The sequence below is a fragment of the Varroa destructor genome, unplaced genomic scaffold (genome assembly GCF_002443255.2).
Source record: "Varroa destructor unplaced genomic scaffold, Vdes_3.0 BEIS01000004.1, whole genome shotgun sequence".
Lineage (NCBI taxonomy): Eukaryota > Metazoa > Arthropoda > Arachnida > Mesostigmata > Varroidae > Varroa > Varroa destructor.
The window spans coordinates 31,628,020-31,649,177 of NW_019211457.1; the positions used below are offsets into that span (position 1 = coordinate 31,628,020).

Below are 21,158 nucleotides of genomic sequence, written 5' to 3' on the forward strand. Positions count from 1 at the left end.
AGAACGAGAGGAAGAAGATGCGATAGGACGAAAGGAATAGCCGACAACCCCTGAGAGAGCCTGAGGGGCTAGTCGGAGATGCCTAGCCTCATCCAACAACGTCAGCCTGGCCTCTTAGCCAACCACCTAATCCGGGGGTGTCTAAACAGCAAACCAAGCCCATGTCGATGAGTAAGAGCCCAAAAGGCCGCTGCTGCTCACAAGCTATGAAGAATGGCCTAGGGCAAAATTGTGCCACTCGTCGTCAACACACAGTGGACAGCGATTACACGTACTGAACGTACACAACATGGCATGGCACGTTGTTGGCTGCTGCTCACACCTTTCTGTCCACCACACTCGCTCCAGGGGCACCGTCCGTGCAGGCAGGGGCAGCGGCTGCAGCAGCTGCGGCTAAAGCTCTAAATTAGATCTCTCAATCTTATATACTACAGCAGCTCTCGACTATAAGCTCGAGGGGCCGCAGGACTGGCGGCAGGCTGGGTATTAGCGAAGTAATAAAGGGCAATATACACTGCTACGACTAAGGAGGCAGGACAAGTCAGAAAATGGTCCGGGAACGAGAAGGCTTTTGTGGCCATTGGCGGCCTCGAGCATAGCGCATCTACTAAATGAATGTCAGAGAGAAATAGAGACTAACTAGGGGCAAAAAAGATCGAGCCAGCTCTAACCTTTTAGAGAAAAGACATGATCCTCATACCGTACTCACCTCCTGACTTGCTGACTTAAGCTTCTCGCCTATCGTCTGCCAGTCTGTGACTGGATCGAGATTGAAATATTTTCGCACGGTGTTGTAGTCCGGGAGGCCGCTGTCTCTACCTCGCATGATATCTAGTGCTGCGAGGTCGCGCCGGCTAAACTCCATCGGCCCGAATAGCTTGTCTGACGACGGTTAGAGAAGAAGAACAGAGAATACAAAATATAGTATGCTTAATTCGTTCCAAATACAATTTCTAATATATATATGTATTTACTAACATTGCGTAAACTATTTAGTAGGTTTTCACTAAACGTCCTTTGAATATTTAATTGATTACAAATACTGTTCAGTGGACACGTTCAGTCGCGTGTAGGTAAAGCGTTACAACGTGGTACTACTCATAGCTCTCAGCCTTCTGTAACTGGCTATAGCACCGCTATCTTGTCAGCATTGTTTCAAGTACTTGTTATTATGAAGAGGACTCAATGTCGCCGATCTGCAGAGACTGAGTAAGAGAAAAAGCTGCTATTGAATATTTTTCGCCTTTGTTGTATGTCGGATTCTTACTGAAGGACTAAGATGTGTTTATATCCAGACTCGAAGTTAGACCATTTCCGTGTTACTCCACTTAATCGGCAAACACGCTGCCACTGCGAGCTTATTATCAATTATCGATACTTAGTAAGCAATGCATTGCATGGAGCAATGCAAATGCCCAATTAGTAGCCAACAACTAATTAGAAAAACGTCTACTACATGACAGCTAACGCCTCAGCGCACAATTTCTTCATCATCCAATAGTGACTGTCTTCACTAACAGTCTGCATCCCCTGGACAGCTCCTCAGATTACTATATGCTACAATTATTCTTACCAGTAATACCACTACTAGTCGTGCCGGGTTATTTTTGTCATCGCCAAGAAGAAAGACAAGAACGAGTTTCATCAGAGGTCCGCTATGGGGGAGAGGGTACGAGCAAGGAATCTAGGACCGCTTCACTTAACTCGGCCTTAACATTAACGAGACTAGGTGACAAGCAGCTCGCTTACCGGGAACAACTTCCTGACAAAAGCCGGCTGAGCAAAGTCAAAGCCCAGCTAAAAAAAAGGTTTTGGTCTGTTTCCGTTCCTCTATGTTCCTTTACCGCCATGAATGAGCCAACATTTCACTGGGCGAGACTGACTCTGGACGAACGAGCTCGGGAGTAAAACAGAGTGTAGGGTAAGAGACACTGGTTCCTATCAGCGTTCCTACTACCATCAAACACCGTTTTCTTTTATTCTATCTGTGTGCTTTCATGTTCTACTCTACCTTTTTGACTAGAGCATTACCCCGCCCCGATCGGGTGGCATGATCATGTTTAGCTAATTGATCCGATACGTTCTGGCTCTGCATATCAAGAGCCCGCTGAGTCTGTTAGGAGCTCAATCGATGGACATTGAACCAACAAGAACGCTGCTTGGGAACTAATCAGTGCTTCGAAGAGCGAGTTGCGGGAGGGCAAAAGGCCGTAGAATAAGCACGGTGGAATACACACCAAAACTATAATGCATACACTAGCGCTCGGTACGGCCCGTTGTGCTACTTCTGTTATAGGGGGGTTTTGCCCGACGCAGTTGGAAGATTTTATGGGAAAACCTGAATAGATAGTAGGCAGAATTAACGTATTAAAAAAAAATTAGCTTATGCCAACTTTCGTATTCGTATGAACGTTTACTGATTTTTTGTGTCGTCGTCACTGAAAGGTGCATCACGTACACTAAGAACGTACCTCTTACATCGGAGCACATTACGTGATCCTCTTTCTCAGCAATCTGTGACGACATCCCCATAAGGAGCTCATCGATACCGTTTTCCAAGAGCACCTCTTCTGAAAGCCACCACGTCGAACACATCCGCATAGCGCTCCGTCCAGTTCGCGTTTTTGGGAAAGTGCAGTTAGCCGTCCTTTAAAAGATGCATAGTAGGTTATCAAGCAAATATTCATCGCATCTGGTTGAGCAAAAATATCGAACACTGAATGAAAAAAGAAGATAACGAAAGTATAGGATATATTGTTTCTAATTTTTCAGGTCATACTGTTAATCCATATCTACCCTGCACAACTAAATATAATAAAAACATGACACCGACGTACAAGTGTCGAAGCAGGTGAACATAATACAATATTTCCATTTCTATGTTAGGCGGTCCTTCGTCACGCAGTCGGGCACGTTGGTCCTAAATAATCTGTTCGTGTCTTATAAAATCGTTGATGATTACCAAATGCTCCCTTGTTCCTTCCATGATTGGCTGCACGTAGGACCACGTTTACGGTCGAGGCCAAAATCTACTTCTTGCACTCATTTGCAGCATTCAGCTGGGGCGATATGGCGAGGCAAAGGTGATTGTGAGAAACTCATATGGTGAAGAACAGCGAGTTCACTCGGTATGGATTTTTGCCATACCATTAGGCGTTGGGGTTGATATGGAAGCATGAGGTAGGGCCAGAGGCCGGAAGGGCAAACAGAGGAAAACGACTGGAGTAGAGGGAACGCGGGGTAGCGGACTTGGGCAGTCATCGTCCCACTGTTGACTACCGGCCAAGAAAAGAGAATGGAATTTTCAATGTATTTAGTAATAAAACGAAAATGAACCTTGTCGCCAGAATGCACGTGACGCCATAAGTTCGCTTCAAAAGTACGCGGATTGGTTGATATGCAATACGTACATTGGCTTGTGAGGTATGGTCTGCTGGTAGAGGGATGTTGGAGCTCGGCTCCTGAGAATTACCGCGTCATAGAGAGCCCCATCTCTCTCTCGCTCTTCATCTCTTGGTTTCTTTGTTCAGAATCATGGGAAGTCGAGGAACACAGAATTACTGGCGGGAAGAACTGTGAGAAAGGGAACTCACGAAGGGTGGTGATCGCTAGCGATTGATGCTACTGTGAGCAACGGCCGAAACTGGGCTCAAGTGTACACATGTGGGAATATAAATAAACGGCATAGAAAAGAAAAAAAGAAAAGCACGAGAAAGAACCGGGAGCTTATCATAAAACTCCTTTCTCGCCTAACCAGACCAGAATTCGTCCACCTGTTCGCTCACTCAGAGTTCATCACTCTATCCTCGAGCAATGGCAGCAGAGCTATTCTCAAATCATTGCCGCTTCGCATTTCAGCTCGTCCTTCACACTATCGCCGTCATTTGAGCAGTCGCTGGCGCTAGTTTCGCCGATAAAGCGTTCGGCATTTAGCTCTTATCGCCCCGTCCCTGCCGAGCAGCGCTCGTTCTGAAGTCCATGTCCTCCTCTGAGTCGGTCTGTCTGTCTACGGTCAACTTGATCCGTTGCAGCGTTGATGAAGAGTGGCCTCGCTTCTATCACCATTCATTGGGATGCTTATGTACTTATTTCAGGCAGGGAAAAAACGAATACTTTCATAAGCTGAGTATTTCGAGAAACAGGAAGGCCAGCAGAGGGGTTTGAGCAGACAGTTTTGAAAATTTGCGCCAATCATAGCGGTGTTCTCGGACCTCTGAGGCTAATAACGGCATACCGTGCCATAACCCCTTAAAGATATAAGCTACTGTACTAAATGATGAGGATTTTTCCCCGGCTTCTTGGGGAAAATCCTCATCCGAATCAGGGGCTTCTACTATATTTCTTGTACAATATTAACGGGCCGTACGATTCTTTGGCGAAGAGTGAACGTTTTTGTAACGTCGACCTTTAACAAACTTCCTCGAGAATGAAGAGAGTTTTCCAATATATCGCTGTTGATTCTAAGGTTCAATCTGCACATCGTTCAGAGTTTTTAATAAGCCCAAAAGCTAGTGGGGGCTGTACGTCGCCTGACTACCTACTGCCGTATATTGATTACTGCAGTTTACTACTAGCATTCCCCCTATATTGCAAATTTATATAAAAAAATATCGGATTTTATCTTAAACCTTCTGTAAAGTCCAGGTGGTATAGAGGTGTGGCTGAAACGGAAAGCGGCACTCTGGAACTCGTGACTGATGCCCGGATGAACATCGGGTTTGTAGCCGGAATATGGCGACATTGACTCGTCCAATAACGTTGGAACGTACTCGTACATAATGATATTCTGAAGACAAAAACAGTATCAAATAACATCAGCGTAAGAATAAAAACTACCTAATACGTCACGTTGTAAGCGAAAAAAAAATAATGACGTTTATCTGTAGAAAAATAAACAGACAAAGTCCGCGCTCTTTCTTCTAAGGCTAAAATTTAAAAAGACGTCTACCGTCTCGGGTTTCAAGTTTTATCTGTCCGTCAAGCATCTATTCTACCTACTAAACCGCACTATATCCATGCATGCGTACCAACTGCGTGATGCTATGATCTGTATCATGCAGGGTCTATGTTTTCCTAGCAGTGGTTTGTTGTTTTTGAATTTGAAGGGGCATCTATGAACCCCAGTGGTTATGAAAAAAATACAATTTTCTTGGCTTTCTTTTTCATGCCATGACATTTGTTTCAAAGAAGCTAGAAGGATCGGCGTTTTTCTCGGAGCGAATGGAGCGGGGAGGATTCGAACTCATTTTGTCTCGAACTTTGAACAACTCGCAGTTGTCAGCGTGGATCCACAAGATGACGCTGATGTCAACAAGCACCATAGTCTTTAGATGGTTTATGTTGTTGTGTATTCTTGTTTCATGTTTTTCGTTCTGTTTCAATGGATAGAGGCGCACACTAAAATCTTTATCCTGTGCGATTTTACACTCGCAAACAGCTCCCTTACTACTTTATATTTGCAAGTCGAAGACCGACAACTTGAACCTTGAAAACGAGTGCCAACCTTAAACAGTGTGGGTTATCAACATAGGTAGAAATGATAGGTACGTACGCGCGACAATTGCACATTATAAGGCGATAATAAGGATCTCTACTTGACCAGGAGATTCTATGCTATACCTAGATGCACATTCAACTATAAAAAAAACTCTAAAATCCTTTATGGAGCGACGAATCTTCTTCTCAGCTTCCATCATAGTTCATTTTAGTTTAAATTTAATCACCCGGTTAATAGTGTGCGTATATAATATAATATAAAACAATTTAATTGCTACTTTAGCAGCAGAACCTCTATCTATTCTCATGTATGCCTGCGTATTCATTGTGTCGTGGTTACATAGGGCAATTTCATAATGTCGACACAGTACCCAAGTCATGCCTGCAAAGTGAGGGGTTAACACAGAAATGCTCATCATTAGCGTAGCGGGAATGCAAAACCAGGCCAGCCTCTTAGCAAGGTCCTGCCTATGAACTGATAGACAGTCAACGAAAGAATGAGTCCTGTTAGGTACAAAGGCACCATTGACAAAGGCAAAGGGGAGAGTTGGGGAGAAAGGAAAGGGGCTAGGGGTGAAATGAAGGGGGCTGAAATGAGGATTGGACAGCGCAGCTGGGAGAAATAATCAGGACATTCTTTTCTGGATTCCATCATCAGGTCGTCTTTTGGTTGTTTCCTAATGACGGATTTTCAGCCAGTTAATGAGCCAGTCTAACTAGGCTAAATATTATCTCATGAAGCCAACGTCCATTTCGTTCTTGCGGGATAAATAGAAGCTGAATAGGTCGACCACGCACGGATCGACGTCTTGTGCTATGTATAAGCCTTAATTTTGCGTAAGTTAATACAATACTATACATCTATAATTCAATTAACGTAATAAGCCATAATTCAATTTTGTCTATTTTGATCGAACCGTGAATATATATATATATATATATATATATATATAGAATGGTGCGTCTAAGCCCGGACGTAATTACGAGTTGATTCTATGAACGTATCTAAATAAAAGCAGTTATTATAATAGAAGGTTTCATATTTGCTAAAAAGGTCACTCCTGATGCTTATGCTTGTTCAATAGACATGCCACCCACTACAATTGCAGCGTTCATTCGAAGCCTAAACCGCTCATAGGTTCGTTCCTAATATTCCCTTTGCAACTCTCCAAAAGCTTTTTTTGGCAATGGAACAAATGAGCGAGTCTACGCTGTCATGTAAAAGTTTACCCAACAGACTCATGCGTAATTTAATTTTATCTTCAATTCTATCTGGTCTGAACATATATGTATGATCAAACAGTCAATCTTGTACTAAGCGGCTGCTTCTACTTATTCTGCAGCCGTAGGCTCATTTGCTGTGTCCGATATACCATCCCGTTGAAAAACGCATGATCTTCTTAACGACCATTCAACTATCGGGCGATACGTTCACCCTTTCGGAAAAAGTATATTGAGTTGACACCTTTTTCACTAAACAGCGCAGCCTGAATAATATCATTGACTGAAAATTTGCTTTTGTGCTCCAGAGACACATTTCCTGGATTGGCAAGTAGCCAGCGATATATACTATGGTGAACTTTTGCATTGATAGCATTTTCTCGCTAGAAAAGAACTGAAAACAATTTGCTTCTTTTCTCTTACAAAAATTGCGGTGCAAACGACATTTTATCAAATCTCTTATTTTCCCAAAACACTGTCCAACTTTTATGCCATATGACAGCTTCCCGGGGGTCTTCAGAAACAAATCGAAATATCCTGCGAATATTCAGATCCAGTTTCTTTCGCTAACGCCTTGATCGAAACAAAGCGATGATCGGACACGTATTTTTGGACAATATCGATTAGCTACCGCGTTCGTACTGATCCTTTCTTGTCGTCAGTGTTCGGTTGTGCTTCTACTTATTCTGCAGCCGTAGGCTCATTTGCTGTGTCCTGACCGTCACTTTAGAATAACCCCACAAACTTATAATCTCTGCAAAGATCTTTGCATAATAGCCGATCTTAATCCGCATTTCCAAAGAACTGGCTTTCTTTTGAAACCAAAAATAGCGTACATGAGAAGGTACTGACCCTTTTTAAGCAAATAATGAAACAAACACTAATTAGATAATATTAATTAACTAAATGTGTACCATTACCTTAGAAGTAACTTAATAACTCTATTACCATAAAATTTTCGTGTTTTCTGTGCAAAAGTTCATGTTTGTGCACATATTTCTATTAAAACTAAACTTACACAATCAAAAAAAGTCCTCCGGAGAGAGAAACAGATGATGATCTGATAATGCAAAACTCAGACTATATACGACGGGTTCATTAAAATTTTCCAATTAACTTTTTCCATTTTTATGGGTTAGTTAAATATCTGTGGTCTACTATTGTCATGGTGGAAAATAATATCTTCGCTATTTACTAGTGCCAGTTAATTTTTTAATGGCTTGTTATAACGGCATCTTGTTAATGGTTTATTGCAATGTTTTTTTAGTTGTCAATAACTGAGATACAAACCAATTGTTTTGCCAGGCGGTAGTAACTTTTACTAACTACATAAGCTCATTTTCTCTATCTAATTTTTTACCGTGAGTGATTGACCGCTTTGGAAATAGCTTGATTTTTTTTTCGCAGCTTTACAGATGAAAATACGATGGAGAAGGTTCTTTAGTGTCAATTCATGTGGCATACAAACAACTTTTTATGGCCAACTTTCTCCAAATGGCTAAAAATTGTTTGGTGGTAGATGTTTAATTCGTATGACTACTTACCTGTCGGTACGTCTCAACTTTTTTCACATTTCATCAATATTTTTTTTTTTTAATTAGTTGACTACTACAAAGAGAATCTTTTACATCGGAACTCCCGGAACAAAAGCCACAATCTCCTTCAATAGCACATTTTAACAATGAATAGTAAACTTTTTTTTATTGGTCTGGGTATCATTGATGATTTTATAGTAATAAAATTGAAAATATAGCGATTTTTTTTCTGAAATTTCACTTATCTTCAAGGCTCTCTATTTTAAGCCTGCATTTTGAATGATTCCAACGGTGTCAGGTAAAAAATCGACTGCTACTCCAAATACTAGCTTTCAAATAACATGATAACCGATCTTCGACCCGATCAAACACCACACCGCCTCAAATATGTAGCTTCAAAAACCATCTAGCTAGAAAAAGGTCAATACTATGTCAACATGCTCATATACCAGATGTAGAACTTTGATGGTTTTCAACCTTAAATTAAACAGAACCAATCGTACACGTATATCCTACTTTTTTTACGATAACAACTCTATAAGTGCCTCGTATTAAGAATAGGACATTCGTCAAACGCTCTTTTTTATTGCGCTATTTCCAGTTTTAGTTTATAATGAGAATCTGAATTTGCAAGGGAAGATGATCATTTCAACGATTTAGAAAAAAAACGATCTTTTTTAAATCATTCATACATCCTCGTCTGTTTAAATCCTGCTAAATTAACGAATCGAACCGTACCTGAAGCGATGCGATAACCCATCTTCTGGCATGTAAAAAGATTTCCTCGTCACCCCAATCTGGGTGCTCTTTTAGGGCGCGCTCGGCGAGGACGTTATGCCACCGGTGGAACAGAATGCCGAAGGCTAGAAGACCTGGATTCTGATTTGTGCGAGGGTCGCCAAGGACTGCAGGTTTCGAGAATTAGAAAACATTGAAATGCTCTTAGTTAGCAGGGCATTCTAAAGAGAAATATTGCTCCTTCGATACATAACCCCATACGTGTTACTCCTCTCCAAAATTGCACAACCCTCCACCGGGTCATGCACTAACGGTCAGAATTCACTCATACAATTCATCTCAATAAATTGTACGTACAACTGATTACTGCTATTTTAACGTACCAAAAGAACCCATGACAACCAGTGACAGGAATCACATATTAGTTAATTGCCTACATATAATAATCTTCATCACGGCGCCTTAAATCAACAAATATTATGCAGATCCAAATATAATTTAATTATTATTATATGACACTGAACATACAAGTAATACTTGGCAAACCCTGCACGACGAAAGCTATTCCTGTTATGCCCTCATACACTTTTTAGTAGCCCCTTTGTCCACTGCCAGTTTAATTGTATTTAAACGCATATAGATACATAATACGTGTGTCAGTAAGAAGGGGTGTCAGTTTATTTATCGTCAATATCACTGGTCTTCTAATAGAATTTGTTATATTATTATTGCAATAAATGACACACTTTTTATTTAGGACATCAAACGGTGGTCTAATTGCTTCTAGCATCCTCTACCGCGTATTTTTATATATCTCACTTAAAAAAACAAAACAAATTATCCGCTTCTATTCAATCCGCATACTTATATCCCTTCTCTGTATCTACCTATAAAAAATATATCAACGTTCTTCAAGTCTTCTCGAACGACCGCCGCCTCACCAAGTGTGACTGTTTTCATCTTCGACTACCAATAATAACTAGATTTTGAGCACTTTCATCGCGGTTCATCACCCCCGGCCACATGGCATACGTAACGCTTCCATCAGTTTATTGGTGAAAGAAATTGTTTTTACATCCCGTACACATTATATCCTATATAGCCCTGTGGAACACCCAACCACGGCCACAACCAGCATCTGGGTGCAGCTACTTCGCATCGTTCCCCGAAAGCGACCGATTTACGAAACGGCCCCATAGTCGTCGATGACACCGATCGTTGCTCACGATAGTTGCGTCGCTTTTACTAGTCTGTACGTGCTATAGTGTTATAGAGCCGCAGCGTCCGTAGCGTTATCGTCTGTCAGCTCATGGAGTCGTCGGCTCGTCCAATTTCCGCCGACAGCGTTGCGCGGTCCGGCCCATCGCCTTTGTTATTGATAGCGATGTCTTGTTGTCGTTATATTTATTGTTGTTGTCGTCGTCATCGTGTCCGTTCTTGTTGTTGTTGCCGCTTCTGCTGCTACTTTCTGCACGTATTGCTGCTTCACCTTCTTATCACTGCCAGGTAGCGTTGGGAAGCCCGACTTCAGCCCGTAGCCGGCAGCAAGCAGCTTTAGTAGAGTGACAATGACTGCTTGATATTCCTTGTGCCTTCTCCTGTTCTTCTTCGGCGCCTTGTCCACTTCTTGTCATCATCATTCCCTTCCTGTGCGTTATATCTTTTTCGTTCTTTCGTCCCTTGGTAATAACCAGTAGAGGTAGGCCTTCAATAGGAGCAAATATGCCAATGAAGCTTTCAGCATCGAAACGAAGGCCGCAAAGCAGGGATACCGTCTCCGTGGCTGACTCGGCCTTTCGACTTGGGCCTACGCTTTAGGTTGCTGGGACGTTCCTTGTTGTCTCGTTATTATTAGCTGTGTTAGGTTGCCTTATACGACACTACAGCTAAACCTGAGAAACTTATCGAATTGATGGGGTAACGTGGCGCTCTTACAGGGCAACAAGCGAGAAGGAACTGGCAGAAGCAGGGAGGTTTCAGTGCAGGCGGGGCAAGCCAAGTAACAGGGGCATGCCGCCATTGTGACGCACTCAAAGCTATGATACGATGCAATCGGAGGGCCAATGAGGCAAACTTTGGCGGACCGGGCTTCGCTATTTCCTGCCGAACGTTAGCTAAAGCCGCACACCAGTCGTCTCATAACCGCTTATTCAAACCTTGTCTATGGCGCTTAGTTTGATATGCACTGAGCTAGTGGGGAACGTCCGATCTATAATCACATCAACGTATATGAATATGAAGTGTGGGTCACGCTCATATGCGAAACAACGAGGAGGAAAAGCTATCGTTTCTATGGTTACCAGCCTATCGCTGGCGGCCTGCTTGATGCTGGAAACTTCGTAAAGCGAACTTAAATGCATCTATGTGATGGGAAAAGATAAGTTGTCTTCTCGGAGGGCAAGCATGTAATTAAAAATGAAGAATAATCCCTTTAAATTGTATGGACTATATGTAGAGCAAGATTTCCGATACATGCATGAACTAAAGACAGTAGTACGACTGATACAAAACGCTTTTATGCGATGATTTATCAAATTTTTTTTTAATTACTTCGTAAGTGACAGCTGATGTCACATGTGTATGGGGTACAAAGAACAACCACAAAATTAAATAGTCCTATGCCCGTTTGCTACGTACGAGCATAAGATCGTACGAATCAACGATCTGTATATTAACGAATAAAGGCTCAATACCTACAAACCAATAGGAATATTGTATATAACCCAAACGTTACACAAATCAAGGGTGCAATAAGTTAATCCCGATATGTCTTCATAATCAAATATTGCCATCCATACAATTTGACGCTGTATCAGGTCCACATGCATGCGCGTTTTATGCACACGCTTATTTATACTTATGGAACAATGCGCTAAATTAGCTGATGCAATTATCTGGGGCTGGCTGCAAAAATAGATCCCCAGCATAACCATCCCGGGTCAAGGCTATATAATTCGACCCGACGAAAACCGCAAAACGATAAACTTCCCTGTTCTTCCCATTAACTTATGACCATTGAAAATGACCAATAAGGTTAGAAGCATGAATTTTCTCCGAACAGCAACGGCAGCATGAACAACATTAATATGGAGAACCCTAAGCATAAGGCAGCCTCGTCCTATTTGCACGCACAAAGCGTGAGATCTGGATAAAACAAGGCTAGGAAAAGCAATTCCATAAAGCAAACAAATATGAGCAGGAAGGTATGGACGCGACACCAGAAAACTATAAGTATATCAAACAGGTCATAGGTGATGAAATGCCAGTGCATAGCAGAAAATGGGGGCGGAGAGCAGGAGTGAACATATATTCACGAAACGAGATTGGAACAGGAAAGAACTCCGGGGTCTGAGGAGGTGCAGGACCTTACAGTACTTATTTTTGAAGGAACAACACAGCCTAGGTCAAGTAAAAGAGAGAACTCACAATACAACAACAGTACCAACAGGCTTGTAAACATTCCAGGACTGGCGCTACCATTTGTTTTATGCCGCCGGCGTTCTAATCAAAATGGCCAACACTTGTCCTTAGAATCAGACAACAAACAGCTTAAAGAAACAAGCGGCAAACACTCCTCCTGCAACGGCTCCTATGCACGAAAAACCTAAACGGAGATTTTCAACAAGCGATCGACAAGCCCTGAGTAGCAAAGAGGGAAAGACAGCATGTAAGAAATGCGTCCAACACCAACATGGGTGGGGAAGGGGTCGTCAAAGCAATCGCTGGGCCCACGAACATTGTTGTCAGACAGAGACCTTCTACATCTGGCGGCGCCGCCCAATAACAAACGCTTGGCTCGGGGCAACTGGCATAACGAAGAGCTACGAAGCGAATGGAAGATTACTGCATTATCGTAGAAAGGTAGAAATTGTCCTGAATAGTGGATGACGAAATAGCGCGACAGCAAGACCAGACAACAAGTTGTCGTTTAGAGAACATCAGAGAATAGGCGCGGAATTATTGTAAATGGACAAGTGGGTTGGCACGTAGTTGTTGCAAGAAGAGTTGTAGTAGTGACTGCATGATGCACCATGGTGCATCGTGAAGTGAGATAAAAGTTTGAGTATACGTAAATGGCAGTACTGAAGAACGCGAGTTGACAAGAGGTCTGAGAAAACTGTCTCTTTGGCCTATTAACTGTAATCAGTCAGTTAAGTGAGATACTAAGTCGTAGTAATGTCGTATAGTGGTTAACAATGTTAGTGAAAACGTTACATTTATTGTAAGATGATTCGAGAAAGAAAGGCGATGACGAGACAAATAGAATAATGGCCAAGCAATTAGGCGGAAACGCCATTGCGTTTGTCCAAATATCATGAGTTAAAATAATGATAGTCGCGAGCATACCACGATCAATCAGAGGGAAAACGCCTAAAATCCGTTTTTCGTTAATCCTACATTTTTGGTGCAATTAGTTTTCACAAGATAAATTATTTATCTCTACAGTGTTTCATTAAAATTAAATTAAATATCAAAGGTACAGTTTATATGATACGCGAGTTCTTCATACATCTTCAAGAAACTGCTGCTTTGCCAAAATTACATAAGATCACACGAACCCAGCTTTCATACTCGTCGCCCATGTCGTTGGTTGTTTCGTTATAGCTAAGTTCTTCGTCAACACCGATGGGGCTTTGGGAGATGCGCCTTACTTTATGGACTCTGTGGGGTTGCGGCCACAATTATCGCACTTAACTATATTCTGTAATAGCAGTAGCTTTCACCATTATAGTTTCGCTTGCGTAGCAGTCTGCATCAACTGAGTTCCTGTTATGTTAGCCGTAAGCGACAGCACATCACTTTATGTCGGGTTGATTTTTGTGATATTTCCCATTACTATTTAGAGTTCCGGTAAAGGAGGTCAGATTCGGTGGTGACACCGAGCGTGTATTTTTCTCTACGGTGTATACGTTGGCACGTTATAGACATATATCAAAGGGGTCAAAAGTGGATTGTAGGTGAGTTCAGCTACCAGATATCTGCCAGAATTAAATGAATCACCTAGCTAAGTGAAAAGCATAATAGCCTTATAAATACGATACGACGAACCAGCAAAGCCAAACATCAAGAATAACGAGCAGTCACAAAGACAACGATGCCATTAGACACGGTCACCAGGCAAGGTACGAGACAAACCAGCGGGCAGAACAGCTAGATATAGCAGAAGGCGATGAGATGCATCACAGAGCGGGCGTAAGTGAGTCATAGCTAAGGTGAATACCAAACACCGAAACCGCGGTTGATAATGTTACATCGCGTCGACAACACCAGCCAGTCAGAACACAGACACTGGACAGGATTTGCTTCACTTACTGAACATCCGTTCGGGGTTCATAATGCCCAGGTAGCGGGCCGGGGGAGAGTTAAACAAGGGGACTCTCTCTTTGTTCCGCGGGGGCAACTTGCCTTCGGTTGCTCGGAAAGTACCGTTTTTGAACGAGCGCATCGTATTCACCCATGTCTCCGATGTTGAGTAAACAAAACTGCCATCGATCCATGATGTTCCCATGTTGATCTGAAATTATAACAACAATAACAACAATGCGCTGATGAGTTTATATGCGATGACTGTTAAAGGTAACCGTTTTTTTTGGATCCTTTGGAATGCGTTGTGCGAGACGACCCATCTGTCGATGAATGTTTAAAAGCATCTACTTTTAGAGAATAAGGTTGCTAGAAAAACACATCTTAATAAAAGTGACTTCTTACATGGCGTGCAGTAGCAGTAACAGCAGTTCTGCCCTTGAGTCGTTCTATACCCCTCATCTACTTGGAAATTTGCTGCTATCCTATCGTAGCGAGTTCTATATGCCCCAAATGACCCTCTAGCTAACGTCATGTCGTACCCATACAAGCGCACCACTGACTTCAAAACATCTCCTTTCATAAAAACAACACAGATCTTTCTTTCCTTGGAAGACTTTGATATCTGTAAACTTCAATCTACTGACTTCCTACTCCCTGCGCTCATCTGGTTGGTATCTGTCTGACATAATAAATGCGCGGCCTCTCTTGATACGTTCCTGCCTTATCCCGCAGCTTCTCTATTCTCACGTCTTTTGGTGTATTTTTTCATTTGCCTCCGACCCCTCCTTTTGTGATTCGCAGTACTCACGGCGGGTTGTAATGGCATACCCGCGCTGATTACCACCTCGCTGTTGTCACTACTGGCAAATGCAGCTGCGTATCTTTCTACTCTGTGTCGTTATTCTCTCGTACTATTCGTGAGTAGCAAAGCTCTCTCCCTCCCTCTCCTGCTCTTTTCTCTCTCTCTCTCTCTCTCTCTATCTCTATCTATCTCTCTCTCTCTCTAAACATATAAACCGGATCGAATTTATTCGTAGTTTATTTTGACTTCATCTGTATCCAATAGCGTAGGTTCACCCCCGGTGCCGTGCGCGTACAACTCGGGGATTCCTCGGAAGGGGATTGTCGTCATCATAATTTGGTGCCTAATCATTTACCGGTCAACAGCAGATACACAGGCTAAATGGCGAAGGTCTACCTGTTTCTGGCACCGCCGCTGAGGATATGCACAAATCCCCGCTGCTACTTCGGGGCCTCTGCCCCATAGAAAAAATACCTGGATAACGAGAATAACGCTATTAAAGTAATCAAACGCAACCAAGGAAAAGTTGGCTGCCGAGGCTTACGACTGGTGATGTCCCTTTGCTCCCGCAATAGTAATCTTTAGCAGCGAAAAACAGCAAAGGCAATAGGAAATAGATAGAGAAGGACAAAGAACATAAAGCAAGGGAAATCTTTTAAGAAGTGCAGAATGTACGTGTCCACGGACTCAGCCTCACCAGTAGATATCTAGTTCGTGCTGCTTTGTAGCCGACCATGGAAGTCTCTTCTGAGCTATGTTCCGCGCACGCTTCTTTTGGGCCTTTCTTCCTACCTCATTGTCCTGTCTGCATAAGACGCCTGTAGGGAGCAAGGCAACGGAGGGCAGTAATAGCAACATTTGCTGGATTTCATAACCCAGGCCAAACGGCGCCAACGCTTCCGACGGCTTCCATAGCCTCTATTGAAGGGACAAAATAGCGCCAACGCCATAACTCGTAGTGGTACTAACAGAGTAATATACTGCAGTAGGAACGCTGAAGGCGAGAAAACGTTCCGAAGAGACAATTATGGTCGTACAAATTCCTTTGAGGACACAGGAAGAGAACATCGGCTACGTTGGCTTTCGACCGGTTTTCCAACCTCATCCGAAAGTCGGTCAGCTATCTAGTTAACTGTCTAAGAGAAGCCTTGCCACTTTCGGCCTCTTTTTCGTCTTGTTAGTTGACGTGTGTCCCCTTAAACCCTCTCAGCAAGCAAGCAAGCAAGCGAGTCTTTTTTTAAGTTTTGCTGTCTCGTTTCATCTCCATTTCACTTGGATCATACAGTTGCTGATTAGGTATAAGCGACATAGGAAAACCTAGGTAATGAATGGGTAGAAGTTGAAGTTGACTGATCAGGCTTAATAAACAGGCAACAATGGTTTCAAATAATCCCTAAAGGTACAATCCGTTTAATGTATTCGGCCTTTGGATATCTTTTGCTGCGTGGTAGTCTTGATAATCCTGATTTAGTAACAGTCTTGTAAATAGAGTCGGCGTATTCATTTCAGCTCCTCGAGCAGCAGCTGAGATCGGCGTAAATGTCGTTTTTATGGGCAGACTGTAGACCTAGCTCGTGTTGCAATGTGCATAGAACGACAGAAAGTTCTTTGTTCACATTGGGGATTTCTCACCCCAGATTCGATCCGTGGTAACGTCTCAGCGATGTCGAGACAACTACCTCACCTTCCTGTTACAGACAGCGGCAGAAGCTTCTGAGTTTGCTCGGAGTCATCAGCGAACCAATTTTCTTACGATAGAAAACACGTATATTGATGTGGTATGAGCTTAAAGGAAAACTACCTTCTCCGGAAGTTATTCTTGGCGTGGTCACGATGGCATATGAGACTGCACAATGAATATGTGGCTATTTCACAGGTATAGTATTTCAATTGTTCCAAAGAAATTTACGTGGGTAAGCCGCTTCATTAATTAGTTGTCGTCCCCTAAGCCTAGGAATCGCTAAACAACTTTACAGTAAAGCGCTTGCATAGGGAGTTTCGCTGTACTCATGTGAGTCTTGACACATCGTACTGGGTTTGATGCCTGATACGAGTTCTTACAGATCGGTCAAGTAAAGGGACGGCTACCTACTAAAGAAGGGACATGCATAAGCAATCATTAAACTAGGGTAAAGAGTTATACTTTAGCATTCATAAGGGAGGGGAGGAGCGGGGCGGGGTGGGGGGGGTTGGGGGGTCAATTTTGTCGACGTGCTTGATCCTATTAGCAACAGCATCTGGCAACATGATTATGGCTTACGCTAATACCGCGTATGTGATTGGTGCGCATGCAGAAACGCAAATAAAATAAATGTTTATAGACTACAATATCGGTGGTATGGTAGCACTTTTATGACCATCATCTCCGAAACAAGGGCCGTGTTAAGGGTTAACAAAAATAATAAAATAGATTATGCGGCAATTGCCTCTTGTCTTGCTTTCACTTTTGGTGTGTGTGCATTTAGAAGCTATGTAAAGCTTTGCCCCCCAGGCAGCAAATCATATTCGTTCTAAGGAACTTGTCGAGCTTTAGATGCCCGGGCCAGTTGTTGCATGTCAGCGTAAGCCGATTGGGTGCCATCGAAGCACGACAGGAGGAAGAACGACACAATTAGTAGGAAGAACTAATTAATTAATAGACTTACGTAATACCCTCTCTAGTGCACGTTTTCATTCATTCATTCATTCATTCGTGAAGAACGCGGCTTGAATCGAACTAAGCCGCTCTCTAAGCGTTTGTTCAACGATTGTAATGCCGAATTAAAGTTATGAAACAATTCAACATTATTGTTTACAAATACAACAATAGCAATAACAGTTCTGCACGATCGTTATGTTCCTTCAAACTACAGTGAATTGTACCGCAAATGTACCCCGAAATACGCAGCTTTTACAAAGTTATTAAACTAATGATATAAGTATTATATACATGTCAGGCCATTGCCGATGTAATTTTGTCTTAACAACTTTGATGTGAAATAAGCCTTTTCAAATGAGTGTTACATGCCTGTTCTCGGGGGTTATTTGGAGACTGTCCGGTCTTCGAGTCGTAGATGGCCCTGTGAAACGGCATGTACTTTTCTCCTCGACATTTCTTATCATACATCTCATCACAGCGGTTTATCTTGATTCGATGAAACTCAATGGGGCAGCCGGGTTCACTCGCCATGAGGACTTCGCTCGAGATGACCTGGCCTGTAATGAACAGTTGATCGAAGATTAAGCACATCGACCGACAGGATACATACACGTACAATAGAGACGTTATTTATGGGATGCTCCTTCAAGCCTCGTGTATGAACTTTTCAAGACCGATTCGTAATATCTACGACGATAATAACAGGAATAGTAGCAAATTTCTTTTTAATTTATTATCGTTATTATTATTATTATTTCATATAAAACAATATGGCGTAAACTACTGCAGTGCTATTGTTCATGGACGGACCCACAATGTACATCTATACTGGACTCAAGTAAATAAAATATGTTACATGCATCTGTATATACATTTATGCACACTAGAGTCATTCATCTGTAAGAACGTAGCCCTTTTTTCCAACTCTAAGATATATGACTTTCCCCTATTTGCTGCGTATTTCTTTTCAGAGGAAATCTCTTCTCAGTCAGAAATAGTATGGCGGGTATTGAACAGACAGCAAACTTTCCGAAATATATCGACTTCTACCCGCCCCGAACGTTACTGCTATTGGCTGACGAAAGCTGCTATTGGCAACCATGGTTGTAGTTGGTAAATGCTACATGGCTACCGATCGTTTCGCCATCATTTCGCACTCTCCAGTTATATACTCATATGTACAAAATGCCACACAGATTCATTCGAAGTTCCGTACTACATATATACTATATGGGGTTTGTCATACAGCGAAGTTAAGTGTAAAGGAAAGCAGCGACGGTCGCTATTGAAAGAGGCCGAATTATGTCAGCCAATGGACTAAGTGGCCACTTCGCTCTAAGAACTGCTTCAAATTCATTATTATTAGGTATTAAATGCACAGCAACACAAAAGCTGTCTGATCTTCAATAAAAGACGAGGTTTCTTAAACCTTCCTTTCAGATTGTCAAGACTTGTAAATTACATGGTCTGATTGCAAGCCACTGGAGAGATCAGCAACTAGAAAGCTCTCAGCAGTGCGTGGCTGCCGATCTGTCAAAAAATCAGACCTCACAAATATTCCGGATTCGGAAGGGATCGGATTTATTAGGCTACAACTAGCAAAACCCAAATAATAAAAAACGGGACGGGCGGCCGTACTAGTGGTAGGGCTACTTTAAATTACTTTCTACTTGATCTCGAGCAGCTGATCGCCGACTTTTAAGATCTGACTCGTTTTATTCAATTAAGTGACCAAAGCTGATATCGGATCGTGTTATATTGTATAATAAAGCTGAACACGTACGAAGTCAATATCAGTTACCGGTACCGTAAAAACAACAAGGCTGTCAGTGTCACTGATACCAGCTGTGCTGATAGTGAAATAATCACGACAATCAATCATAATATTTTCAATATTGATAATTAGTGGCATTGTTTATTACTGATATACGTCCAAACGAAGTGGGCGAGGATAAATATCATTGTACATGATTGACACGCAATCCTCCGAAACTGCACGACTGTTTATATTTAATGGTGCGGACCCTTATTAAGAGCAAATGGATGCAGGATCTTACATAATCTGATTAGATAATATATCATAGTGCCGAACGTGCGTCTCTGAGAACGGATCAAAACATTCATTGAGAGAAAACAGTAATAGTAATTAATAAGCTAACACTAAAATTTAAAAATAAATAGAAATGAATGGACCTACCAAAAATATACAAGCAAATATTAAAAGAATGATGATTATATTACCATTTTATAGTCAATTTAGATTATTTATATATATATATATATGGAGACATCGCTATGAGCTGAGGAGCTTGAGCGCTGTCAAGGAAATGAAAATGGCCACCAGGTGGTGAGACAGGCGCGTAGAAATTTGTAAGGAACCGCGCAAGCTTGGTTCGTTTTCAAGATCGGTGCAAAGAAGACGTAGGAAAGCTTCACGATGAAGCTGTACAAATACTTTCTTCCGCGAGAAGCAGGCTCGCCAGAAAAAACCTGTGTCGCTACAAAGAGGCCTGCAAGACGTTTGCCAAGTTCAAGAGTGTCAAGCGGACCCTGCTAGAAGAGTCGACTGTGAAGCTCGAGTTTAGAGTAATTTCAGCAGTATTAGAAAAACGGTAAGATCAGCACCTTTCACTAACTTTCTCACCATGGCGAGGGTAACTTCATGTGCTGGGTTGGTTTAGGTACCTCGCGGAGGCTGCCATTTACAAGTGAGAGCACTCTCAGCGGCCTGTGCTAGTTCCGTGTTATCCGAACATTATCCAGCTCGATGATGGGAGTACGGCTCGGGTCTTGGGCCAGCCCATTAGCCTGATCATCTCGAACCTATACAACGATACCGACCACTTCGCGGCGCATTAACTGTTTCTTTTTGATAAGTAGAGGGAGAATGTTTTTTATTCACGCACAGGCGAATGTAGTTTCGATCCAAGGTCTCCCCCTAATGTGTCGGACTCTAGGCAAATATAACTTGTCTCCGCACCAAATGGTTTAATCCATCCGTGATACTAACCATCATAACTAAACCTCGGGGTTTACCAATGAAGCCTCACACCTCCACTATCTGCTCTCATATGAAGCCATTTTGCGTAGAAAACCTAATGACCACTCCCGTTAAGCGAATAGAGGTGTATTTCTGTTGCCCTTTTTGTTTCAAGCCATATTTCTGAGACTGGGAAGGCGTAGCAAGCGGCTGATTCCGCCGCTGAGGCCAGTAGCCGTCTCGTGCCCTCGGTTGCCCCTTAAACTCTGGGCATGAGCCGTGTCAAATTCACCGCTCATCTTGCTAGTTAAACCACTCGGATATTTAACATGGACCGTATTTGTTGGTTCTGTATCCAGTATTACTCTTCAATACTTGGCCGTTCGGTTAATCTTGAGGGGTCGAGCCTAAGGTCGACCTTTCCCACTCTCTTCTTACCCT

The 21,158-nt window shown here is 42.5% G+C and overlaps 1 protein-coding gene across 2 annotated transcripts in view; it reads right to left on the reverse strand.

Moving 5' to 3' along the window:
* The window catches only part of Duox (dual oxidase), a 61,411-nt gene that overhangs the window by 25,883 nt on the left and 14,370 nt on the right, over positions 1-21,158 (reverse strand). Inside the window, exons 3-8 of one of the 2 annotated variants that reach the window (XM_022801965.2) lie at positions 18,107-18,294; positions 14,397-14,505; positions 8,991-9,157; positions 4,629-4,786; positions 2,472-2,647; positions 710-882 (exon numbers count right to left, since the gene is read on the reverse strand). In XM_022801965.2, coding sequence (XP_022657700.2) covers positions 710-882; positions 2,472-2,647; positions 4,629-4,786; positions 8,991-9,157; positions 14,397-14,505; positions 18,107-18,294 — 971 coding nt within the window. Of the gene's footprint in view, positions 1-709; positions 883-2,471; positions 2,648-4,628; positions 4,787-8,990; positions 9,158-14,303; positions 14,506-18,106; positions 18,295-21,158 lie in introns of both variants that reach the window. The other variant, XM_022801968.2, reaches the window with a different exon arrangement.